Source organism: Hyperoodon ampullatus, assembly GCF_949752795.1.
Source record: "Hyperoodon ampullatus genome assembly, chromosome: 7".
In the NCBI taxonomy this organism is placed as follows: Eukaryota; Metazoa; Chordata; class Mammalia; order Artiodactyla; family Ziphiidae; genus Hyperoodon; species Hyperoodon ampullatus.
Genome location: NC_136920.1, coordinates 64,208,604 through 64,236,163, shown reverse-complemented (window position 1 = coordinate 64,236,163; position 27,560 = coordinate 64,208,604). Strand labels below are relative to the sequence as shown.

General features: G+C 43.6%; 1 protein-coding gene across 1 annotated transcript; it reads right to left on the bottom strand.

The window, feature by feature from the left end:
* Nucleotides 1-21: 21 nt before the first annotated feature.
* LOC307056097 (pyruvate dehydrogenase E1 component subunit alpha, somatic form, mitochondrial) lies at nt 22-27,560 on the bottom strand. Its single transcript, XM_079708571.1, has 12 exons — nt 27,466-27,560; nt 14,640-14,699; nt 13,894-14,067; nt 12,975-13,101; nt 11,938-12,029; nt 11,010-11,102; nt 10,009-10,164; nt 9,491-9,562; nt 6,717-6,784; nt 5,015-5,123; nt 4,330-4,536; nt 22-341 (listed from the first exon to the last, which is right to left on the bottom strand). Exons 1-11 carry the CDS (start codon nt 27,520-27,522, stop codon nt 4,372-4,374), a joined length of 1,173 nt encoding a protein of 390 aa, XP_079564697.1. The 5' UTR covers nt 27,523-27,560; the 3' UTR covers nt 22-341; nt 4,330-4,371.

Here is a 27,560-nt window from a genome sequence, read left to right as displayed (position 1 = left end):
TCAGGTAGAAACTCAGGGCAGCATGGTTAACCCTTTATCTCAGAGTAGAAGCAAATTCGAATTAGTAAGAACTATTTCTTAAAAGTACAATGGACCAGAAATCTGGATTTTTGTGATTTGTAGGTAAATAAAATTTTGAGGAACCACTTAATTAGGCCCCACTGGATGTTTGCGATGGACATCATCCGTCGAACGGTGCAGGCTGCAGTCACCATCCTCATCCCAGGTAAGGGCCCTCTTTTCGGTCAAGGTCAACTTCAGGTGGCTATGGAAAAGGTCAGACAGGTCCTCTGTATTCACCAGTTGTTGCTTTCCCTTTCCCATCTTGGGTATGTATGTCCCTGCAATTAAGTAAATGATGTCACAGACCCCTTTAGGGCCAAGATTCTGGGATTCTCAGAACATCTCCTGGTGATGTATTTTTACATGCCCCCAGGCATAACTGAGGAGCACGCACCGCAGGTAGACTAAACTCAGGATCTCAAAGGAGCACTGAGCCTGATGGCCTGGATCCTAGTGCGTCATCTTGTGTGCTCAGCAACGCCTCCTAGTTGGTTGACGATTTAACGGCTCAGTCTCCTCTCTCAGAATCATCATGTGGCAGCTACAGAAATCTTTGGCTTTTATAGGCTCTATTTTTGAAATGTTAGAGCAGCTTAATACCCAAGTTGATTCTCCTTCCGCGGTGCCTTCTCCCTAGGAAGGGAGGCTATGCAGCACTTCGGTTAACACTGCCACTTCCTCTCATTACTTTGCTCCCTCCCTGTCATCCTCTGCCTGCTCCCCTGAATGCACTCTGCCCAGGCTCAGCTTCTGGGAGTGGCTTGTTAAACCCCAGGACTTCATTATTCCCCAGTCCAAGCAAGAAAGTGTTTGTAGTAAAAACACGGGCCTGGGTGGAAGCCCGCTTGTCCCTTTTTAAAACTGCCCTTGGCTAACTAACACTTTGAAGTCTGTTTCCTTATCTGTGACGTGGTGGGGACCATCTTTTCACTGCAGAGCTAACTGAAATAGTCTCCCCTCCGTTTTATAAAGTCAGCAGTCCCCTGATGGAGTGTCGTGTTGGCCTGGCCGGCCTCTGAACAGCCATGTTTGCTGGCCCGGGACATAAGCTACACCAAGCCCTGGCCTTGTTGAACCGTGGTCCTTTTCTTCCGTGATTCCACAGAGCTCCAAGCCCACTTTGAGGCTGCCTCAGAGACCGAAGGAGTGGATAAGGACACGGATGAGGCGGAAGAGGACTATGTCCCGGCAGACCCACGCGGGAGCGGGGCGCAGGCGGCGTGTGGGTGGAGCGGGCCCGTTTCAGCAGTTGCCCAGGAGGCCCAGCCCCAGCAGCTCCACCAGCAGCATTTGAGCCTCCAGCTGAGCAAGTTCAGGCAGGAGACCAACAGGTGGGCAGGGGTGGGACAATGACCCGGACCAGCCGGTCAACTCAGTGGTCGAGTGCCTCACCCAGGTCTCAGAAAAGCATCTTTACCCCCAAGGAACCGCACAAGGAGATATCCTCAGCTTCAACTGGGGGACTAGAAGGATGCCTCCGTTTTAATGCTACGAGTCAGAGACGTAGAGTGCCTTGCCACAAGCCGTACTAAAGGCAGCAGATCTTGGAGTTTTCTCTTTACGGAGATGGGTTCCCTGACATGGTGTGTGGGCCCAGCAACTTGGGGGGACATCTGCGGCCCGCCCCTGCCGAAGTAGCTGAGTTGGGGGCCAGTTAGCACTGTGTCGATGGACAGGTATCCCATAACCCTGACCCCAAGGAAGTCTGCCCTGTCCTCTTTGAATCTCTCCCTTGTGTTTTGTCATGATCCCTAGGCAGGAATTAGTGAACCGCCTTCCCAGACAGCGGACCCTGACACTGCTGTGAGGTTCCCACAAGAGTTGGGCTCTTTTGTTGATTTCCAGGCACACAGTAGGTGTTCAAAAAATATTTGTTAAATGAACAAAGATTCCCATTTGCGCTGGGGAACCACGTCGTCAGTGGGCTTAGCAAACTAGTCGGTACTGGTTCCAAATGATGCCTTGTTGTCCAGTGGTCATTGGGAATGCTAAAATTTAACAGGGACAAACGGTGTCAGGCGTACCTATTTTGGAAGAAAAGTTGTATACACCCCTAGGGATCTCTGAAGTTTAATTTTAGGCAGATATAATCATTTCTTTTTAGAAAGGCCCAGAGTTTTAATTAAGTGGTAGTGGTGGCAAAACTTTAAGTTTTGAAAAAATGACAAATGTGAAAGTTGATAGTAGTACTTAGCACTTTTTAAAATGTGTTTCTGGTAAGGTTTATAATCACCAAATTCATAAAATGTTATATATGGGTTCAAAGGTTATTCCTTTCCAGGGTCAATATTGTTATCTTCCATCTCAGTAGAATTAGTAATGAGACAGCAGCCAGCACCTGACTGCGAATGGCTGACACACACACAGCTCCTACAGACACGCCTGCCCTTGTAGGATAGAGATGCCTTAGCTGCTGTTGGACACAGCAGGAAGGCACCTTTTGCCCTGAGTGATACGAGGGTAACACATCTGTCCTGAGTAGTGTCTGTGAGACCAAGCCCCGTGAAGCGTTTAGCGCAGTCTTGGGTAAGTGTTCGCAGTAGTGTATTGTGAAAACAGTGATTGTAAAACCTGCTCTTGACATCCCAGAGTATTAGGGAATCCTTAAAAATGAATTTTTTTTTTTGGCGGTACGCGGGCCTTTCACTGTTGTGGCCTCTCCCGTTGCGGAGCACAGGCTCCGTGGCCATGGCTCGCAGGCCCAGCCGCTCCGCGGCATGTGGGATCTTCCCGGACCGGGGCATGAACCCGTGTCCCCTGCATCGGCAGGCGGACTCTCAACCATTGCGCCACCAGGGAAGCCCTTAGAAATGAATTTAAATTTACTTCAATGGAAAAATAGTTGCTGGAAAGGTGAAACAACAGGTGTTGAAAGTAACAAAAAGGCTGGGAATCACTGTTTTAGATTATACATTCCATACATTACTATTAACTGGAATTGCACTTAAAATTCAAAAAAGATAAAATTGCTGAGAAAACCATAATTCAAAAAGAGACATGCACCAAAATGTTCATTGCAGCTCTATTCACAATAGCCCGGAGATGGAAACAACCTAAGTGTCCATCATTGCATGAATGGATAAAGAAGATGTGGCACATATATACAATGGAATATTAGCCATAAAAAGAAACGAAACTGAGCTATTTGTAATGAGGTGGATAGACCTAGAGTCTGTCATACAGAGTGAAGTAACTCAGAAAGAGAAAGACAAATACTGTATGCTAACACATATATATGGAATTTAAGAAAAAAAATGTCATGAAGAACCTAGGGGTAAAACAGGAATAAAGACACAGACCTACTTGAGAATGGACTTGAGGATATGGGGAGGGGGAAGGGTAAGCTGTGACAAAGCGAAAGAGAGGCATGGACATATATAAAGTACCAAACGTAAGGTAGATAGATAGTGGGAAGCAGCCGCATAGCACAGGGAGATCAGCTCGGTGCTTTGTGACCGCCTGGAGGGGTGGGATAGGGAGGGTGGGAGGGAGGGAGACGCAAGAGGGAAGGGATGGGGGAACAGATGTATATATATGACTGATTCACTTTGTTATAAAGCAGAAACTAAAAAAAAAAAAAAAAAAGATAAAATTGATAAGAATATGCCTTGTATTTAATGTTTGATATGAATGTAAATAGAAAACTATTAAGAAAATAGCTTCATATTTATACTGAATGTATAAATGGAGAAAACTAAGTTATTTGGCCTTTAAAATGAAGTAGTCTTATTTAAAAATCGAATTGTCCTTCCACCCCTGCCTGGTTATAATAAATATTGTGTTTTATTAAGGAGAGAAATGATGGTTCAGTGTGAACAGGCTTCAGCACCGACATGCACACGAATGGGGGCGTGTGTGCACGCTAGGGTACACCAGGTAAGCTGCTGGGCACTGGGAGGGACAGGACCATGATCTCGCCCCACAAAAAGGTGGCAGAGTTGGACAGGCATATAAGGAATTGTTTTCCTTTTAGTAACTAAGAAAGTATTTGTTAAACTAGTATACAACTAAACCAAATAGAACTATTTTAAAGAAGTAATTTGAAGGAGGGTTAAGCAAACTCTTATTACCTATTTTCAACCTACATAACTAAATAACCTTTATAAGATCCATACTATCCTTAAGCTATAACATTAAAAGACATTATATCTTTTAATGCAACACTGTACAAACCACATGCAATTACACTATCTATCTAAATCTACACTTTCTTTCTATGGGTTTTCTTCCTCCTTAACACAGTTGAGAACCCAAAGCATTCCTTACAGTTGCTGCCGAATAGCCCACTGAAGGTGTAACCATCTCGCATTAGCTGATGGACTTAAACTTGATCCACTGGTTTGCACCCCGGACTTCAAAAGGCGGATCGCTGCAGTAGATGTGATAGCCGAGTTCTTCCAAAGGTGGTTCAGGATCAGCTGTAGCAAACTGGGAAGCATCCTCAATTTCTTTCCTCACTTCAACATCAATTTCCTAAAAATCAATCAGATTACAGTTCAAGAGATGTTTTGAATAGACAGCAGCTTAGGTACCAACTTGTTCTACTGGGAACCTGTTGCTAGTTAACTCTTCTACTGGTACTGGAAGTATACCTATTATTATTGAAAATGTTATTTTAAAAATGACACGACGATCCACGAAGGAGGATTCTGGAGGACAGATACCAACATTTAAGACATATACCCTGGCGAGGGAACATTTACGAATTAAAAATCTACAGTATAGTTTTAGGAAAGAAGGACTATGACGGTGGAGTTTAATGTCCCGTGAAAAATATTGCTTTGGCCAAAAAGTTCGTTCGGACATGGCCAACCCAATACAATGTGTACTTTCCCATTTACTTACCTAGTTTATTACCTAGGAGTGGCAGCTTCTTGTGTAGAGAAAAACTGCTCAAAAAGGAGAGCCAACCTTCAAAGGCAGACTTTTAAACCATCAAGAGTCACTGTACCTTTAGTTCTTCAACACTGGCAAGATTGCTGTTCACCATCCTATCCTTGAGAAGCATGATAGGGTCACTCTTACTTCTAACTTCCTGAATTTCTTCTCGTGTACGGTAACTAGAGGGAGGGAAACAGTTACAAGTAGATAAGAACAGTGCCGGCGCAGCAAAGACAGCCTGGGAAACACAGCAGTCTGTTTCTGAGATGAAGGAGCACATCAGTACTTATGTCATCGTAGGAAGGGCAGAATTACATACTTTCAAAATACAAGAACTCATCCTACCATTCTGTAAGGAAGAGCTGCTCTGTCTTTATAGAAAACTCTACAATGGCAATTCACCTGGCTTCTCTGGCATTCTGACAACAGGGGCCAAGTTTCTATTTGCTGCTTTGATCTAGAGGTAGGGCATGAAGGTAGTGGTGGAGGCAGGGGAGATGGTTTTCTGTGGTGACAGCTATAACCTTTGAGGCAGCAGAAGGCTAAGCACGAAAAAAATGTGCCTTGCCTTTCTCCCTTAAGACCACAGAGCAGTGTGGCTGGCAAAAACTTGGAGAGGTGGTTTTCCGATTTTTGATTGTACAATTGACCCTTGTCCTACAGCATTTGAAATAACACTAAAAGCAAAGAAAGGCTCTACCATGTTTTGTTTTGTTTTGCTGTACGCAGGCCTCTCACTGCTGTGGCCTCTCCCGTTGCGGAGCATAGGCTCCGGAAGCGCAGGCTCAGCGGCCATGGCTCACCGGCCCAGCCGCTCCGCGGCATGTGGGATCTTCCCGGACCGGGGCACGAACCCGTGTCCCCTGCATCGGCAGGTGGACTCTCAACCACTGCGCCACCAGGGAAGCCCCTCTACCATGTTTTTAAGAACAGAATTACGGGCTTCCCTGGTGGCGCAGTGGTTGGGAGTCCGCCTGCCGATGCAGGGGACACGGGTTCGTGCCCCGGTCCGGGAGGATCCCACATGCCGCGGAGCGGCTGGGCCCGTGAGCCATGGCCGCTGAGCCTGCGCGTCCGGAGCCTGTGCTCCGCAATGGAGGAGGCCACAGCAGTGAGAGGCCCGCATACCACAAAAAAAAAAAAAGAACAGAATTACACCAAGTGCTTTCTTCCATGTAAGTTGCTCTTCGTAACATTTTCCCTTAGACCTTCATTCTGCACTCAAAGACTTATTACGGCTTACTTTGACTAAATCTACTCTTAATTATGCCACACTCCGGGACTGCAGCATTACCTGCCAGCGTTACGAGGTGACAAAACTTTTTTTTTTTGACTCATTTATTTCAACATATGGAATATCCCATGTGCTACTACTTGGTCTTGCTCCATACCAGCCAGAAGAGGAATATGCCATGAGAGAATCTAGGGTAATGCCTACAAAAGGTAAATGCTCCCAAGTATACTACTCTACCATCAGTCCTGTATTATGCAACAATTCCTCTCTGCAGTTGTTTTCTTATTGGTGCTCATGCTAACTAGCATGTACACACACTAGATAACTAGGAATTTTCAGAATGCTTTCTATATTGGAACCAATTTATTGGAAGACATGGCTTACAGGCTCAGACTAACTACTAAATCAATGCATGAAGCCAACTGGTGTCTGGCTTCAAAAGCAAACAAACACTGAAATGCTTTGCTTTTTCATCCAGGTAGCACCATTCAAAGCCCATCCACTAAGGACACCACACTCAGTTTTCCCATGACCATACCTGACTCCAGGATCACTCATGCTGTGTCCATGGTAACGGTAAGTCTGCAGCTCCATCAGTATGGGCCCCTAAAACAGAACCCAGTGGAGGTTAGGTGAAACAACGGCCACAGCCTCAAAGGTACGTCCTTTCAGGATCAAATACCTTCATCAGATCTGAGTTGTTAAGAATTTCTTCTTAGTTGACTATCTCTTCTCATTTCTATTACCTATTTATTGCATGTTTCATCCTCCTTATTTATTTATTTATTTATTTATTTATTTATTTATTTATTTATTTATTTATTTATTTTTATTAGTTTCTGCTTTATAACAAAGTGAATCAGTCATACATATACATCTGTTCCCACATCCCTTCCCTCATGCATCTCCCTCCCTCCCACCCTCCCCATCCCACCCCTCCAGGCGGTCACAAAGCACCGAGCTGATCTCCCTGTGCTCTGCGGCTGCTTCCCACTATCTATCTACCTTACGTTTGGTAGTGTATATATCTCCATGCCTCTCTTTCCCTTTGTCACAGCTTACCCTTCCCCTTCCCCATATCCTCAAGTCCATTCTCAAGTAGGTCTGTGTCTTTATTCCCGTTTTACCCCTAGGTTCTTCATGACATTTTTTTTTTTTTAATTCCATATATATGTGTTAGCATACGGTATTTGTCTTTCTCTTTCTGACTTACTTCACTCTGTATGACAGACTCTACATCCTCCTTATTTTTAACAGGAACTTATTAATAAAAGCCACCCCCTGCAGCATATTTTGAATCAAAAAGGCGGACAATTCTTTATGTAATGTGACTAGGTTCTATTTCACCAGAATTGCATTTGATATATAATTGTTTAAGCACAGCATAGATTTAATGAAGAAAAGCCTAATCTTCAGGGTCAATATGCTAGTCTTTCCACCCACCCCACCCCCCAGTCACAGGAGAAATCATCTATAAGCATTCTGCTCAAGGCTAGAGAAAAACTAACATAAACCTTAACATAAGATGAAAAGCAAACCTCTAGTCCTCTCGTCCTTCTCCACTTCCCAGCACACATGAAGAGAGGCTGGATAGGTGAATTTCTACGACACCCATTTCATGCAGTGTTTCGTAGGGGACAGCAACCAATCCTGCTTGACAGAGATGTGGCTAGTGTGTAACAAAGGGGGCAGGTGCTGATCCTGCGACTGGGAGAGCCCGGCTACCACGAGGTAGCTTGCTCATGCTACACCAGCCCCCTTTTATTTTTTTTTGCAGTACGCGGGCCTCTCACTGTTGTGGCCTCTCCCGTTGCGAAGCACAGCCTCTGGATGCGCAGGCTCAGTGGCCATGGCACACAGGCTTAGTCGCTCAGCGGCATGTGGGATCTTCCCACACCGGGGCACGAACCCGTGTCCCCTCCATCAGCAGGCGGACTCTCAACCACTGCGCCACCAGGGAAGCCCCAGCCCCCTTTTAGAAGACAACTTTGAACAGAGGGGATGGGGTGGATCTAGGATCCTTGGGCAGTTTGGTGTAGTAGTTAAAAGAGGGCGGGGGATGGAATCCAAGTGCTTGGGTTTCAGTTCTGGCTGTACTGTATAGTAGCTACATACCTCAGTTTCCTCATCTACAAAACAGTAATTAACCCAGCTCAAAGTTGCGCCGATTAAAAAAAGGTAATACCTAAGTGCTTAGCACATTGCCTGACAGATCATCTCTCAATAACTGTCACCTGTTGATTGTTCATCATCCCGTAGCCATTTGGAAGCACGGCTGGTTAGGCTAAGGGGATGGTGATTTTAAAGGGGTTTTTCCAGACCCTCCCCTAATTCCAAGATCAGGCTTTGGTCTGGCTGAGAAAGTCAACACACTACAAACTACTGATCCTGTTTCCACATACTGTTGGACGCTACATATTCTTTCAGGAACTGGGAGAGAGGGGGATGATACCCGCCACCCAGGGCGTGGACCCCTAGCCTCAGAGTCCTGATGCAGACCACTGAACCCACTGCCACCAACCTGCCATCTCAGTCATCTCATTGTTTTCTTGTTCAACCGTTCTACAGCTCCCTCCCCTCTTCATTCACCCTCTCTTCCATTTTCATCCCTGCCAGCCAAATCTTATTTGCACTACTGCCCAAACACGTACGTGGGGGAAGTCACTGAAAGGTACCTCAGGGGCCTGCTTTCTGGGCTGTGGAACACTGATTTAGGGAGAAGAACATCTTTCCACCAGCTCGGATGGCATGTAAGCCTCTTTTTAGGCCAATCTCACTGTTCCCTTCTCCCTCCACTGCTATAACTGGAAGGGTCAAGATTCTTAGGACTGAAACAGCAAGACTAAGACTACATAATTTAAACATATTATTTAATTTATAGAAGACAAACTTATACTGGATGCCTATTTTGCAAAGTTCTGTGCAGGGCACTGCAGGAGTCCCCAGTCTGTTCACTCAAGGGGCTTATGATTGATGGGGTGGTGGGAGTTAGAAGCACATAATTAACCAAACCAAAAGGTAAAACAGATTGTCACAATGAAGACAGAGGCAGAATGCTGAGGGAGCACTGGAAGGAAAGATTTACCCCAAATGGGGCTAACATGGAATGTTTCCCAAGACGTGAGCTATCAAGACCATGTTATTTATGAAGGGACCTGATTCGCTTAACTGGACCCTGCTTCTATCTTTTACACCTCAATTAGCAGCTACTGCTAAATTGCTACAACAGACACAGGGGGCATTCTTTTAACTTTAAGACAGATAAATGTCATTAGAAATCTCCAGCCTAGAGGCCTACAAGAAAAATCTTACCTTTCCAGATCTACAATAGGCAGCTGCAAATCTTGTGGCCTCCCGGACACACAGGATATCCATTCCATCTACCTATTAATAAAATGGGAAAGATTAAACACAACATTGTAAATTAACTATACTTCAATAAATTTTTTTTTCTTTCTTTTGCAGTACGCGGGCCTCTCACTGCTGTGGCCTCTCCCGTTGCGGAGCGCAGGCTCCAGATGCGCAGGCTCAGCGGCCATGGCTCACGGGCCCAGACGCTCCACAGCATGTGGGATCCTCCTGGACCGGGACACGAACCCGTGTCCCCTGCATCGGCAGGCGGACTCTCAACCAGTGCGCCACCAGGGAAGCCCTCAATGAAATTTTAAAAATAAAAAGGAAAGGGGCAGAGCATAAATCCAACTGCCCAAAACCATCTTCATCTTACATGACCTGTTAATCCACTAAGAAAACAGAACTCTTTGATCTCTCTAGTGCCCAGGCATCAGGCCCTGAGGATGTAGCTCCAGCTCTACAACAGGTGTCCTTACCCTCAGCCCAGGAATGAAGTCGCCTCTCTTGTAGTAATCAGTGCTGGCTGCTGCTCTCTCCACAGATGTTCCCATCCCATAGCGGTTATTCTCACAGATGAAAATACAAGGCAATTTCCACAAAGCCGCCATATTGTAAGCTTCGAATATCTGACCCTGGAAGTATGTATAAAAGTTCAAGTGGTTTCATTTTGCTGTTTTTCTCTAGACTTCATCATCCACAACAGCTGCTGCTCTACCCAGCAGAGAAAGCTTTCATAGGATGAAACGCCTCACCCACAACTAAGCTTCTGAAGCAAAGGAGTGTGTGCACTTGGGGGGGGGGGGGGCGGGCACGGCACAGCAAACCCATCACCTCTTTTGCCGCTAAGGAAGTGACAAACCAAGTACTACTACTTGCTTCTGTAGGGCCAAGGCAGCAGTGGAGAATACAATGGAAAAAGATCGACATGTAAGAATGTACTACAGCTGCCTAGTTTTGTGCTTCATTATAAATTCTATGAGACCCTCTGGATAACCAGAGTGAACCAGTGTCTGAGAATCAGCATCCAGAGCAGGGCCTCGCAGGGTGTCAGCCACGGACTGGTGATTAACTCAGACCACGAGAGAAGAGCAAAAAGAGTCAGGGCTCAGAAACTATGAGGGGTCTGACAGTGCCTTGGCATTCAGGAGAATGAATCTGTACATTACAGTACTGGTTTAAGAACTGGTTTGCCAAGGATTAAAATGTACATCAGTCCTTCCCCACAGAGTCTGTGGAGCACTGAGGTAGAGCAAAGGTGAGCGTACTCTTAGGAGTACACCTATATAAAGTGCTCGTGAAACAATGCCAGGAGGTAAATCTCTAATGTGGCCACAAAACCAAATTTTAGCTTGCCATGTAAATGGCCATTTTAACTAGTAAGCAATGTACTACTTCGCCACAAACTGAACTATGAATATTCAACACTTTGGACATAAAACTGTAATCATTATTGGAAAGTTAAGAGACACATACTCACCTGATTAGCAGCGCCATCACCATACAAAGTCAAACAGATTTCATCTTTTCCGTTATACTTACAGGCCAGAGCAATCCCAGCTCCCAGGGGCACCTAGTATTAAATAAGGACAACCAAGAAAGGAACCACAGAAATCCGTGAGGGAAGAAGTTAATGCTCTGAATGTTAACTCTGACCAGAATGTGAGATAGAAATGACACTGTCCCTACCCCAACCCTGTCTCTGCTTACCCTACCCCCAATATTATAAACAAACTGGCAAAGTAACACAAATAACTACTATCGTATTCTATGTCAACCATTTAGCAATAACATTTATGCATTCAGAGATTCAACTGCTAATCCTAAAAGGCCAAAAAAAGAAACCAAGGATTAAAAAAAATACCAAAAACAAACAAAATAACCCAGATGCTAGAACCTTAATATATTAGAAAGTAAACCGAACAATCTAGATATGATCTTCTACTGTTACTTGTTCATTATCTACTAACTGATGAGAACAAGGAGGATGGCATAACCACAGAAGCTGGCTTTAGATTCAAACTAGGCCCTTAAGATCCTGACCACCTGCTTCTCCTGGCCTGGTACCAGTGCCAGCACTGTCTACAGCAGGGAGAGAGGTGTGCCCAAGAGGATGTGACAAAGCAATTAAATACCAATTAAACGGCAAAGGTATAGTTCTACTGCTAGAGGCTCTTGCTTACTTATAAAACATAACAAATACCTAACAGGAAACATTTTAAATCACTGTCCAAATCTATTTATTAAATGATCAAATGATAGAGTATGAAGCAAGAGGTCATTTAAAGCACACCGTGTCCCCCAAGTACTGAAGTACTTCAGAGGGAAGTTCTCTGGGGTACAAAACATTGCACAGATGTGGGCCAGGGCCAAATCCAGAAAATCATACAATCCTAGTTCTCAACTACCTGAGCTCCAACGATGCCATTGCCCCCGTAGAAGTTCTTGGCGTACATATGCATTGATCCTCCTTTTCCTTTAGCACAACCTCCTCTTCGTCCTAGAAGTGGCACCACACAAACATGACACATCAAAAACCAAATATATAAAACAAACAAAAACACACCCTGAGTATTTACGTAGAGGCTCAACCATTAGAACTCAGAAACCGATTCAACTACATAAGCACCTGTCCCTCTATGCAAATACATAGACAAGTCCTCCCCGTCTCCTGGCCCTTTTATAATGAAGGTCAGACCAGTCCCATGTCCTTGACCTTTCCAACTTTTTCAGCTCTCTAATCACTGAGTTTTCTTCAGATGTTAGTGTGGTACCCTAGACTTTTTTTTTTTTTTTTTTTTTTTTTTTTTTTTTTTTTTGCGGTACGCGGGCTTCTCACTGCTGTGGCCTCTCCCGTTGCGGAGCACAGGCTCCGGACGCGCAGGCTCAGCGGCCATGGCTCACGGGCCCAGCCACTCCGCGGTATGTGGGATCTTCCCAGACCGGGGCACGAACCCGCGTCCCCTGCATCAGCAGGCGGACTCGCAACCACTGCGCCACCAGGGAAGCCCCCCTAGACTTCTTTTTTTTTTTTTTTGTCCAGTTACAAACACCTGATTTCTCCTACACTGGTATAAGAGTCAAGGGGGACAAAGGGACTGTTGAGAAGATTCCTAGAATTTAATTTCTACCCAATGAAATACTTATAGTCAATTTACTTTCTCTGCTAGATTTCTATTGGCATGCTTGAGTGATAAACACTATTCTGATTTTATAGAGATGACCTTTTACCTGAGAGGCCAGATAACCTCAAAAATGGTCAGTTTACCCAAAAGCACAATAGAGGTACCAGAGCACCAAAAGGGAGAGGTTTTTTTGGTTTCAGCTTTTTTTTTTTTTTTTTTTTAAACCCTCAAAAAGGTTTCAGTGTTAACTTATAAACAGTTAGCATCTTAACAGGTGATCTGAAAACTTAATTTCCCCTTTTGGTAAATTAATAGCAAACCTGTAAGCTCTGCGAGAATTGCTCGGACAGAAAGCCCACGAGTAAACGTAAAGCCATGAGCCCGATACGCTGTGATCAGATGGTCTGTGGGGTTTATGCCGGCCTCCAGGCCCACACAACAAGCTTCCTGCATTCAAGGAAGAAGCAGCAATGAGTCAGTACAGTACACATCTCTAGTTAAAAGGTTCCCTAGACTATTATGAAACATTTGGCCCAGTAGAGCTCTTCATTAATAACAAGTGCCTCTATTTTTCACCAGAAACAGAGTAGAGGGTAAGGCCCAAGCCAGAGCCATAAACTGGCAATCCATAGATACGTTGTTTCTTTTAAGCCTGTATGGTGATTTGTAAAAATCCTGAATCAAATGTGAACATTAAAATATTGGGGAATTTCACATGAAAATGGAGACGTCTGTCTTCTCTCGAAGACATCAGCAACAGGAAGCATTAGCCCCATATTTCCACATGGCACCAACTGGCTGGACGACCAGCCAGTTATGACTACCCCTGCGGGTGGGGCCTGTCTGCTCCACTTCACCACTAGTCCCTGTCACCATTCTTGATTCTTCATACAGCTGGCAGCCTTCACTCATGTATTCTACCTAACTGGTCCCTGGTAGGCATCTGATTTTGTAAACCTTGCCCTAAACCTACAAAACAAAAAACAAAACAAAAACCCTTCCCCCAAAAGTATACTCAGTACAGGTGATCATAATGCTGTAATGGCACAGGAAGTCAGCAATATGATACATGAGTAAATTCTTTAGCATAAGCTTCCTAGCAGGTCTCAGCATTCTCATTTTTATTCTAAAATACCAGCCTCAAATCCTTCAGACAGATAAGGCAGGGTAAAAGCCAATAAACACACACCATACTTCAATTCCTAAGTAACACAGTTTGATTACAAAACTACCACCCACCTGACCATCACACAAGTGACAGAAACCACGAATAATTTTCTGTTTATATAGCTGATCTGCTTTTAACTCCATTCGACGAACAGTCTGCATCATTCTGTAGTATTTGAGCCCATCCTCCCTGGTGAGCACCGTAGTGACAGGAGGGCCCTCTTCCAGCCGGTGAAGATCACATTTCTGAAATGGAATCAGACAGTTATCTCTCAGTCACTACAATGTAAACACTGCCAACCCATTCTAAGATCTAACTCGAAATATTTAAATCGAAAACCAGCAAATACTGAACTTGAAAACCAGCACACGAGCACATCAGAAATGCTGCATACTGCTTCTGATTCCTTCATAAAACTCACTGTGCAATGAGATGGGGTTTTGGAGGAAGGAAATCTTTCTAAGATGACTTTCACTGAAAACCCCTAGAAATCAACTGAGTTATAGGTTGAAAGACAAACTTTCAAAGAAGCATTCTAAGAATCTTCTTGTTCAAACATGTTACCAAATCACATTTTAAGTCTTAGAGTAGGTCTTTAATTTTTTTAGCTTCCTCTCCTGCTCCAAACTACCAAAAACCTGCTACATAAAAGGAGTAAATTCTAATTTTGGCTAACTTCTCTGAATCTTCGATTCTAGAACATTTGGAATAAAATGGTGAAAAGCATGAATATCAAAATGCTCTACTGCAAAGGTAAAACTATATATCAAAGTGTACCTGTGGAAAAAAATTTAACACGAAGCAAAACACCTCTTACCTTAATTTCAAATGTAGCATCATTTGCAAAATTCCGGGATGCCACCAGCACTCTGCTTGCCTTGAAAAATCAAAATATACAAGTATATTAGTGCTTTTTATTGTCGGTTATTTTTGAGTTATTATTCTTATTAATCAGTTATCAGGATGCAGTCCTAGAACTCTAAGAGCCCTAACACATTCATGGGCTTATCTTCCATTCTGTTCACTGTGTTGGGATCTTGTCCTCCAAAATGAATCCATGCTTTGGCCAATGAAACATGATTGTACCCCCATCTAAAGGCAAACTGCAGAAACCCGTCTATTTAGTCCCTTTGTTTTCAAAGAAATTACAGTGAAAATATAATGAAGTTAATGGCCAAACTGAAGAGACTAGATAATCTGTGGGGTATGTTTACGCTATTCTTAGTCATAACCACATACGTTGAGCAAGCTAATGCTTTACTTTCAGAATTATTCTTCAAAGAAAACTAGGATTCAACTCCTATTTCAGGCAATTCACTTCTCTATGAAACGGTACTAAAAGAAAAACATTTTAAACTACACAAAGCATGAGATAGACACCTTAGTGAGAAATGTACAAAAGAAAAGATACTTAGGGCTTCCCTGGTGGCACAGTGGTTGGGAGTCCACCTGCCGATGCAGGGAATGTGGGTTCGTTCCCCAGTCTGGGAGGATCCCACGTTCTGTGGGGTGGCTGGGCCCGTGAGCCGTGGCCGCTGGGCCGGACGGAGTGTCCGGAGCCTGTGCTCCGCGGCGGGGGAGGCCGCAGCGGTGAGAGGCCCGCGTACCACAAAAAAAAAAACCCCCCCCCCCCAAAAAGAAAAGATACTTAGCACTCCTTGACTTAAAAAAACAAAAGATCTGAGGAATGTTTTATGATTTGAACAGCACCAGAAGGAAGATGTTCTCTATAACTCCCTTCTTTTTTTTTTTTTTTGAAATAATAAATGCTTCTCAAGAGGGCAGACAGCAGAAGCAAGAACAACTACAATCCTGCAGCCTGTGGAACAAAAACCACATTCACAGAAAGACAGACAAGATGAAAAGGCAGAGGGCTATATACCAGATGACGGAACAACATAAAACCCCAGAAAAACAACTAAATGAAGTGGAGATAGGCAACCTTCCAGAAAAAGAATTCAGAATAATGATAGTGAAGATGATCCAGGACCTCGGAAAAAGAATGGAGGCAAAGATCGAGAAGATGCAAGAAACGTTTAACAAAGACCTAGAAAAGTAAAAGAACAAACAAACAGATGAACAGTACAATAACTGAAATGAAGACTACACTAGAAAGAATCAATAGCAGAATAAGTGAGGCAGAAGAACGGATAAGTGACCTGGAAGACAGAATGGTGGAATTCACTGCTGCAGAACAGAATAAAGAAAAAAGAATGAAAAGAAATGAAGACAGCTTAAGAGAGCTCTGGGACAACATGAAACATGACAACATTCGCATTATAAGGGTCCCAGGAGGAGAAGAGAGAGAAAGAACCAGAGTAAATATTTGAAGAGATTATAGTCAAAAACCTCCTTAACATGGGAAAGGAAATAGCCACCCAAGTCCAGGAAGTGCAGAGAGTCTCATACAGGATAAACCCAAGGAGAAACACGCTGAGACACACAGTAATCAAACTGGCAAAAATTAAACACAAAAATTATTGAAAGCAGCAAGGGAAAAACGACAAATAACATACAAGGGAACTCCCATAAGGTTAACAGATGATTTCTCAGCAGAAACTCTACAAGCCAGAAAGGAGTGGCATGATACACTTAAAGTAATGAAAGGGAAGAACCTACAACCAAGATTACTCTACCTAGCAAGGATCTCATTCAGATTCAATGGAGAAATCAAAAGCTTTACAGACAAGCAAAAGCTAAGAGAATTCAGCACCACCAAACAAGCTCTACAACAAATGCTAAAGGAACTTCTCTAACTGGGAAACACAAGAGAAGAAAAGGACCTACAAAAACAAACCCAGGGGGCTTCCCTGGTGGCGCAGTGGTTGAGAATCTGCCTGCTAATGCAGGGGACACAGGTTCGAGCCCTGGGCTGGGAGGATCCCACATGCCGCGGAGCAACTAGGCCCGTGAGCCACAACTACTGAGCCTGCGCGTCTGGAGCCTGTGCTCCGCAACAAGAGAGGCCGCGATAGTGAGAGGCCCACGCACTGCGATGAAGAGTGGCCCCTGCTTGCCACAACTGGAGGAAGCCCTCGCACAGAAACGAAGACCCAACACAGCAAAAATAAATAAATTAATTAATAAACGCCTACCCCCAACATCTTAAATAAATAAATAAATAAATGAAAATAAAGTAAACAGGAATTCTTCTATATTAAAAAAAAAAAAAACCCAAAACAATTAAGAAAATGGTCATAGGAACATACAGATCAATAATTACCTTAAATGTGAATGGATTAAATGCTCCAACCAAAAGACACAGGCTTGCTGAATGGATACAAAAACAAGACCCATATATATGCCGTCTACAGGAGACTCAATTCACACATAGGGACACATACAGACTGAAAGTGAGGGGATGGAAAAAGACATTCCATGCAAATGGAAATCAAAAGAAAGCTGGAGTAGCAATATTCATATCAGATAAAATAGACTTTAAAATAATATTACAAGAAACAAGGAAGGACACTACATAATGATCAAGGGATCAATCCAAGAAGAAGATATAACAATTATAAATATACATGCACCCAACATAGGAGCACCTCAATACATAAGGCAACTGCTCACAGCTATAAAAGAGGAAATCGACAGGAACACAATAATAGTGGGGGACTTTAACACCTCACACCAATGGACAGATCATCCAAAATGAAAATAAATAAGGAAACAGAAGCTTTAAATGAAACAACAGACCAAATAGATTTAATTGATATTTATAGGACATTCCATCCCAAGACAGCAGATTACACTTTCTTCTCAAGTGCGCACAGAACATTCTCCAGGATAGATCACATCCTGGGTCACAAATCAAGCTTCAGTAAATTTAAGAAAATTGAAATCATATCAAGCATCTTTTCTGACCACAACGCTATGAGATTAGAAATGAATTACAGGGAAAAAAGCGTAAAAAACACAAACACATGGAGGCTAAACAAGACGTTACTAAATAACCAAGAGATCACTGAAGAAATCAAAGAGGAAATCAAAAAATACCTAGAGACAAATGACAATGAAAACACGGCGATCCAAAACCTATGGGATGCAGCAAAAGCAGTTCTAAAAGGGAAGTTTATAGCTATACAAGCTTAGCTCAAGAAACAAGAAAAATCTCAAATAAACCATCTAACCTTACACCTACAGGAACTAGAGAAAGAAGAACAAACAAAACCCAAAGTTAGCAGAAGGAAAGAAATCATAAAGATCAGAGCAGAAATAAATGAAATAGAGACAAAGAAAACAATAGCAAAGATCAATAAAACTAAAAGCTGGTTCTCTGAGAAGATAAACAACATTGATAAACCATTAGCCAGACTCATCAAGAAAAAGAGGGAGAGGACTTCTCTGAGAAGATAAACAACATTGATAAACCATTAGCCAGACTCATCAAGAAAAAGAGGGAGAGGACTCAAATCAATAAAATTAGAAATGAAAAAGGAGAAGTTACAACAGACACGGCAGAAATACAAAGCATCCTAAGAGACTATAACAAGCAACTCTATGCCAATAAAATGGACAACCTGGAAGAAATGGACAAATTCTTAGAAAGGTATAACCTTCCAAGACTGAACCAGGAAGGAACAGAAAATATGAACAGACCAATCACAAGTAATGAAATTGAAACTGTGATTAAAAATCTTCCAACAAACAAAAGTCCAGGACCAGATGGCTTTACAGGCGAATTCTATCAAACATTCAGAGAAGAGCTAACACCCATCCTTCTCAAACTCTTCGAAAACATTGCGGAGGAAGGAACACTCCCAAACTCATTCTATGAGGCCACCATCACCCTGATACCAAAACCAGACAAAGATACTACAAAAAAAGAAAATTACAGACCAATATCACTGATGAATATAGATGCAAAAATCCTCAACAAAATATTAGCAAACAGAATCCAACAACACATTAAAAGGATCATACACCATGATCAAGTGGGATTTATCCCAGGGATGCAAGGATTCTTCAATATATGCAAATCAATCAATGTGATACACCACATTGACAAATTGAAGAATAAAAACCATATGATCATCTCAATAGATGCAGAAAAAGCTTTTGACAAAATTCAACACCCATTTTTGATAAAAATCTCTCTCCAGAAAGTGGGCATAGAAGTAACCTACCTCAACATAATAAAGGCCATATACAACAAACCCACAGCAAACATCATTCTCAATGGTGAGAAACTGAAAGCATTTCCTCTAAGATCAGGAACAAGACAAGGATGTCCACTCTCACCACCATTATTCAACATAGTTTTGGAAGTCCTAGCCACAGCAATCAGAGAAGAAAAAAAAAAGAAAATGAATACAAACTGGAAAAGAAGAAGTAAAACTGTCACTGTCTGCAGATGACATGATACTATACATAGAGAATCCTAAAGATGCTACCAGAAAACTACTAGAGCTAATCAATGAATTCGGTAAAGTTGCAGGATACAAAATTAATGCACAGCAATCTCTTGCATTCCTATACACTAATGATGAAAAATATGAAAGAGAAATTAAGGAGACACTCCCATTTACCATTGCAACAAAAGGAAGAAAATACTTAGGAATAAACCTACCTAGGGAGACAAAAGACCTGTATGCAGAAAACTATAAGACAATGATGAAAGAAATTAAGGATGACACCAACAGATGGAGAGATATACCATGTTCTTGGATTGGAAGAATCAATATTGTGAAAATGACTATACTACCCAAAGCAATCTACAGATTCAATGCAATTCCTATCAAATTACCAATGGCATTTCTTACAGAGCTAGAACAAAAAATCTTAAAATTTGTATGGAGACACTAAAGACCCCAAACAGCCAAAGCAGTCCTGAGGGAAAAAAACGGAGCTTGAGGAATCAGACTCCCTGACTTCACACTATACTACAAAGCTACAGTAATCAAGACAATATGGTACTGGCACAAAAACAGAAACATAGATCAATGGAACAAGATAGAAAGCCCAGAGATAAACCCACGCACCTATGGTCAACTAATCTACGACAAAGGAGGCAAGGATACACAATGGAGAAAAGACAGTCTCTTCGATAAGTGGTGCTGGGAAAACTGGACTGCTACATGTAGAAGAATGAAATCAGAACACTCCCTAACACCATACACAAAAATAAAGTCAAAATGGATTCGAGACCTAAACGTAAGACCAGACACTATAAAACTCTTAGAGGAAAACATAGGAAGAACACTCTCTGACATAAATCACAGCAAGATCTTTTTTGATCCACCTCCTAGAGTAATGGAAATAAAACCAAAAATAAACAAATGGGACCTAATGAAACTTCCAAGCTTTTGCACAGCCAAGAAAACCATAAACAAGATGAAAAGACAACCCTGAGAATGGGTGAAAATATTTGCAAATGAATCAACAGACAAAGGATTAATCTCCAAAATATATAAAAAGTTCATGCAGCTCAATATTAAAGAAACAAACAACCCAATCCAAAAATGGGCAGAAGACCTAACAGACATTTCTCCATAGAAGACATACAGATGGCCAAGAAGCACATGAAAAGCTGCTCAACATCACTAATTATTAGAGAAATGCAAATCAAAACTACAATGAGGTATCACCTCACACCAGTTAGAATGGGCATCATCAGAAAATCTACAAACAACAAATGCTGGAGAGGGTGTGGAGAAAAGGGAACCCTCTTGCACTGTTGGTGGGAATGTAAATTGATACAGGCGCTATGGAAAACAGTATGGAGGATCCTTAAAAAACTAAAAATAGGGCTCCCCTGGTGGCGCAGTGGTTGAGAGTCCGCCTGCCGATGCAGGGGACACGGGTTCATGCCCCGGTCCGGGAAGATCCCACATGCCGCAGAGCGGCTGGGCCCGTGAGCCATGGCCGCTGAGCCTGCGCGTCCGGAGCCTGTGCTCCGCAACGGGAGAGGCCACAACAGTGAGAGGCCCACGTACTGCGCAAAAAAAAAACAAACTAAAAACAGAATTACCATATGATCCAGCAATCCCACTACTGGGCATATACCCAGAGGAAACCATAATTCAAAAACACACATGCACCCCAGTGTTCACTGCAGCACTATTTACAATAGCCAGGTCATGGAAGCAACCTAAATGCCCATCAACAGATGAATGGATAAAGTTGTGGTACATATATACAATGGAATATTACTCAGCCATAAAAAGGAATGAAATTGGGTCATTTGTTGAGACGTGGATGGATCTAGAGACTGTCATACAGAGTGAAGTAAGTCAGAAAGAGAAAAACAAATATCGTATATTAACGCATGTATGTGGAACCTAGAAAAATGGTACAGATGAACCGGTTTGCAGGGCAGAAGTTGAGACACAGATGTAGAGAACAAACGTTATGAATACCAAGGGGGGAAAGCCGCAGTGGGGTGGGGATGGTGGTGTGATGAATTGGGCGATTGGGATTCACATGTATACACTGATATGTATAAAACTGATGACTAATAAGAACCTGCTGTATAAAAAAATAAATAAAATAAAATTCAAAAATTAAAAAAAATAAATGCTTCTCATTTATTACTGGGAAAAAACCAGATTAGCCAGCTGTTTTTTCAGTGGGTGAAATTCTGACAAAAATGCCTCTTTCTGAGGTTGATCTGTTGTTAGATCAAGCAAAGTGACCTATGTGCAACTTGGACCATTGCTTGGGCTCAAAACAGATCTCGGAGCTGGTGTCATTGACTCATGCCATTTGGTGTGCAGATTAGTGGCATCTGTGTTTTAACCTCAATTCCTATTGCTACAGAATTCCTATTCTGAGGCTTAGAAGGGCAGGCCTCTGACTGCACTGTTGCCATCTGAGTTGAGGGGGTGGGACCTGCAATGAGTTTTCAGTGAAGCTTTCTCTCTGTGCTGATGAGATTCATGCTACCTGAGTTGCCCAAAGCCATAGAGCACTTAACTGTTGGGGCTGGGGTACAAACCCAGCAAATCTGGCTCCAAGGTCTGTGTCACCTCACCTTAAGCACCTCACCCCCACGAGCTGCCTCCTCAAACCCACACGGCCGCCGAAGAGTCCCAGTGCTCCCTTCTTTTTTTTTTGGCCACGCCGCACAGCATGTGGGATCTTAGTTCCCCGACCAGGGATCAAACCTGCGCCCCCTGCATTGGAAGCGCAGAGTCTTAACCATTGAACTGCCAGGGAAATCCCCAGTGCTCCCTTGTTGATGTTCAGGTGGCTGTCACTGCTTGGTGGGGGGGAAGCAGGTAAAAAGCTGCCAGAAATGTTTCCTTTTCACTCTGCTCACAGCAACAGTACTCTGTGTGATGGCTAAGGTCCAGGTTAGACCACAAACATTTAATCAGTTAGGAGGACTGTACTACTTTAGCCACATTCTGCCACGTCACACATATGTAAACCAATATGACTTCTTCTCATGCAGACTTGAAGAACGTTCTTCAGATCCCACAAAAAGTACTTTTGATATGTTCATACAGTGTGTTACCTTACCATCCAACTTGTAGCAATGGACTTGATCTTGGTGAGAAGGGGTAAGGTTGATCTGCTAAGTGTACAAGCCAATAGGCAGAAAGCTATTACCTAGTGATCTCTTCACCCATCAATATACCATTATCCAATAAAGCCAACAAAAACCATGACATTGCTGGAGAAAAAAAGTTGAAATGCTAGAGACAAATGCTTCAGTTAAGTTAAAGATTGAGAGAGTCCAATACATCTAAGAATAAGTGAAGAAAATTGAGAAATTTGGGAAGAAGTAAAGTTGACAAGTATGAGGTGACAAACAAAAGGTTATGTTTGGCAATCATGAAATGGATATGTTTTTTGTTTTTTTTTTTTTTTTTTGCGGTACACGGGCCTCTCACTGTTGTGGCCTCTCCTGTTGTGGAGCACAGGCTCCGGACGCGCAGGCTCAGCGGCCATGGCTCAAGGGCTCAGCCGCTCCGTGGCATGTGGGATCTTCCCGGACCGGGGCACGAACCCGTGTCCCCTGCATCGGCAGGCGGACTCTCAACCACTGTGCCACCAGGGCAGCCCGGATATGTTATTTTTGACAGTTACTTTGTTTTGTGGGGCTAAAAATATATATCTTGTCTTGCAAAATAAATTTCCAGATACAACTACAGAAAGTGCATCTTGGAGACTGAAAACTAACGACCAAACCAGTCAAGCAACAGTAACCGAGAAAAGGAAAAATTCTCTTTCTCCATCCTAAATTCCCAGCAAGAAAGAATGACAGTTCTACATAATAAAGAGCAAGAAGGTAAGGTCAAAGATTTTGACTGTCAGAAAGCTACTTAGATACTTTCTCCCATTTCATTACTGTGAATCTCAAAAACAGTAAGATTCACTGATATAATGGGTGAAAGGAGCCACATTAAGCGAAAGTTAAGCTAAAAGTCATATCAGAAGTGTGAGGAGGGGCCTTTCTCACCTTCTGAGATGGCCCACACTCTGTGGAGTGTGTTTCTCTCTAAATAAATCCACTTCTTGCCTATCACTTTGTCTCTCACTGAATTCTTTCTGCGATGAGACATCAAGAACCTGAGCTTCGGGGCTTCCCTGGTGGCGCAGTGGTTAGGAATCTGCCTGCCAGTGCAGGGGACACGGGTTCGAGCCTGGTCCGGGAAGATCCCACATGCCGCGAGAAACTAAGCCCATGCGCCACAACTACTGAGCCTGTGCTCTAGAGACCACGAGCCACAACTACTGAGCCAGTGTGCCACAGCTACTGAAGCCCACGCACCTAGAGCCTGTGCTCCGCAACCAGAGAAGCCACCGCAGTGAGAAGCCCGTGCACCACAACGAAGAGTAGCCCCCGCTCGCTGCAACTGGAGAAAGCCCACGTGCAGCAACGAAGACCCAACGCAGCCAAAAATAATAAACAAATAAAATAAATAAATAAAAATAAAACAAAACAAACAAAAAAAGAAATGTGAGGGAGATTCGGATCAAGATGGTGGAGGATTAGGACGTGGAGCTCACCTTCTCCCACAAATATCAATATACCAAAAATACATCTACGTGTGGAACGGTTCTCACAGAATATCTACTGAGCTCTGGCAGAAGACCTCAAACACCCAAGAGGGCAAGAAAATCTCCACATAACTGGGTAGGACAAAAGAAAAAAGAAAAAAGAAAAAAAAAGAGAGAAGGTAATCAGGACGGGACCTGCGCCCCTGGGAGGGAGCTGTGAAAAAGAAAAGGTTTCCACACCCTGAGAAGTGCCCTCACTGGTGGAGATATCACCCAGGACAGAGGTGGAGCTTTGGAACATTGGAGTTGAGTGCAGCAACTGGTTTGCGGAAAGCAAAGCGGAGAGAGACCTACACAGACGGTTGGTACCACGACCTTGCACTCCCCAGCTTGAGACGCTCCTCCACTGCGCTGGGCAAGGGCTGGGTGCTGAGGTTTGGGCTTCGGAGGTCAGACCCAGGGAGAGGACTGGAGTTGGCTACGTGCAGACAGCCTGAGGGGGCTGGAGTGTGGTGCACCATAACTGAGGGAATACCGGAAGAAGCTCGGGCCCGCCAGAAAGGCAAGGGGCCATTGTTGGGGGATGCATGAAGAGAGAGGTGGGACCGCCATAGGAGCTTCTTTCTCCGTGCACTCTCAGGCAGCAGGGCACCACCTACACGAGCTCCGGGGAGCGGACTAGAGCCGCCACTGCCATCTCGGACTCCAGAGGCGGATGCAGACCACTGCAGCTGCCAAGGGTCCCGTGACTGGGCACCAACCACTGCCCCCACCCTCCCCAGGAGCACGCGCGGGCCACGCAACTGCACATTCCCTATCAAGGGGATAACGACCAGCACACGCAGAGGAAAGAGACGGCAAGAATCCAAACCAAAAACAGCCCTCATGCCAAAAAAATATTAAACCCACACAAACTACGCAGGGAGGCACCTGCATATAAGTAGCCCTCCAAGACTACAGTAGGTAACTGTTTCTCCTAAATTCAGAGAGTCAGAAAAATATAAGCAAAATGAAGAAGCTGAGGAACCACTCTCAGTTAAAAGACCAAGAAAATTCCCCTGAAGGAACAAACAACGAAACAGGCCTTTTCAGTCTAGTAGATACCGAGTTCAAAAAGGAGATAATGAAAATACTGAAGGACTTAAGAAAGGCTATCGACAGAAATGCAGAGTACTGTAAAAAGAAACTAGAAACTAGAAAGAGGAGCCAAGAAAAATTAGAAACTTCATTTGCTGAGACGAAAGCTGAGCTAAAGGCAATGAATAGCAGAATGAATAATGCAGAAGAAAGAATAAGTGACCTCGAAAGTAGAATAGTGGAAATTACCCAATCAAAACAGCAGACAGAAAGGCTAATGAAAAAAAATGAAAGCAATATAAGAGACCTATGGGATAATATAAAGTGTGCCAATCTACGCATAATAGGGATTCCAGAAGGAGAAGAAAGAGAAAAGGAGACTGAAAATGTACTTGAAGAAATTATGACTGAAAACTTCCCAAGCCTAAAGAAGGAAGCAGATATCCAGAAACAGGAAGCACAGAGGGTCCCAACAAGGTGAACCAAACAGACCTACACCAAGACATGTTATAATAAAATGGCAAAAGTTAAAGAGAGGATTTTAAAGGCAGCAAGTGAAAAACAAAGTGTTAGTTACAAGGGAATCCTCATAAGGCTATCGGCTGATTTCTCTACAGAAATGCTGCAGGCCAGAAGGGAGTGGCAAAATATATTCAAGTCCTGAAAGGGAAAAATCTGCAACCTAGAATACGCTACCCAGCAAGATGATCATTTAGAATAGGAGAAGAAATAAAGAATTTCTCAGACACGCAAAAACTAAAAGAATTCAGCAATACTAAACCTACCCTAAAAGAAACACTCAAAGTTCTTCTCTATATAGAAAAGAAGATATAGGAAGGAGGAAATCACAATTGGAAAGTAAATCACTTAAATTAGCCACTATACAGATCAAAACAAAAACAAAAAAACCTATTTGTGAAAGTGATGATAAACACAAGGAACAGCAAAAGGATAAACATGAAGATGTAATCAAAAGGACATCAAAATCATAAGATGTGGGGAAGGAGAGTGACAACACGTAGATTCGTTTTTTTAGAATGCATTTGAGCCTATATGACTACCAGTCTAAAGCAAACAGATACAGGAAGGGGTTCACATACTTGAAAAACAGGGCAACTGCAAGTCAAAAACATACAAGAGATTCACAAAAACCAGAAAGAAAAACACAGGCATAAAATAAAAGGAAATCCTCAAACCATAAAAAGGAACAAAGAAGAAACACAGAATAAACTGGAAAACAAGGTTTAAAATGGCAATAAATACATACGTATCAATAATTACCTTAAATGTCAGTAATGCTCCAATCAAAAGACACAGAGTGGCAGACTGGATTAAAAAAAAACCAAGAGCGGGCTTCCCTGATGGCGCAGTGGTTGAGAGTCCGCCTGCCGATGCAGGGGACACAGGTTCGTGCCCCGGTCCGGGAGGACCCCACATGCCGCGGAGCAGCTGGGCCCGTGAGCCATGGCCGCTGAGCCTGCGCGTCCGGAGCCTGTGCTCCGCAATGGGAGAGGCCACAACAGTGAGAGGCCCGTGTACCGAAAAAAAAAAAAAAAAAAAACCACCAAGAGCCTAAAATATGCTGCCTACAAGAGACCCACTTCAGGGCAAAGGACACACAAAGATTGAAAGTGAGGGAATGCAAACGGAAAATGACAAGAAAGCGGGGATTGCAATACTTATATCAGACAAAATAGACTTTAAAACAAATAGCATAAAGAAAGATAAAGAACACTATATAATGATAAAAGGATCAACACAAGAAGAGGATTTTACACCCGTCAACATATATGAACCTAATACAGGAGCACCCAAATACATAAAACAAATACTAACAGACATAAAGGGAGAAATTTACCGGAATACAGTACAAGTAGGAGACTTTAACGCCCCACTCACATCAATGGACAGATCTTCCATGCAGAGAATCAATAAGGCCACAGAGATCCTAAATGATAATAACAATGCTTACCACAGGTAGCACCTACTATGTACCAGGCGCTACCGGGAAAAGTTTACATATTTGTCACTCGTTTAAGCCTCACCGTCTCTCATCCTCATTAAAAAAAAAAAAAAAAAAAAAAAACACAACCCCACGGGGTAAGTACTCTCATCTCCATTTTAGAGATGAGGAAACTGAGCACGGGGATCTTTAAGAAAAAACAAAAACCTCTTACTCAAGGTCACAGGGCTAGTAACTGGTGAAACTGAAGTGTGAATGGAGCCATTCTGTCTCCGGATTCCCGGTCAAGAGGAAGATTTAAAATGAGTGGGCTGGGAAGAGGCGGTCAACTGGAGACTCGAGGAAGCCCAAGACCCCCTTTTCTGTCTGAGGTAAACGAACGGGCCCTTCCAGAGCGCACCAACCAGGCCGGCACCGGGAGCCGCGCCTGACCTTCACGCGGACCTTATAAAGCTCCCCCTCCCTCAGTCGGCGCCCGAGGGCCGAGCCACCGCTCCCCTCGCGGCCAGGAGCGGAGCGCACGACGTGGAGGCAGGACAAAGGCCCGCGGCTCCACGAGGCCCGGCCCACTCAGCCCGCTCGTCCTGCCCTCTGGCGTCCTCCGGCCTCGGGCCCACTCGCGCCCCACCCCGGCTCGCTCACGCCACCTCACCGGCTTCTGGGCGACGCCCGACAACACGCGGGAGACGGCGGCGAGCATCTTCCTCATGGAGTGCGGGCTGTGGCGGCAGCGGCAGCTCCCTACGA

Coding starts and splice junctions, on each gene's coding strand:
- LOC307056097 (XM_079708571.1), bottom strand. CDS start 27,522: ATGAGGAAGATGCTCGCCGCCGTCTCCCGCGTGTTGTCGGGCGTCGCC. Junction 14,700..27,465: donor CGGGCGTCGCCCAGAAGCCG/GTGAGGTGGCGT, acceptor TGATTTTTCAAG/GCAAGCAGAGTGCTGGTGGC. Junction 6,785..9,490: donor CCTATTGTAGATCTGGAAAG/GTAAGATTTTTC, acceptor GTTCTGTTTTAG/GGGCCCATACTGATGGAGCT.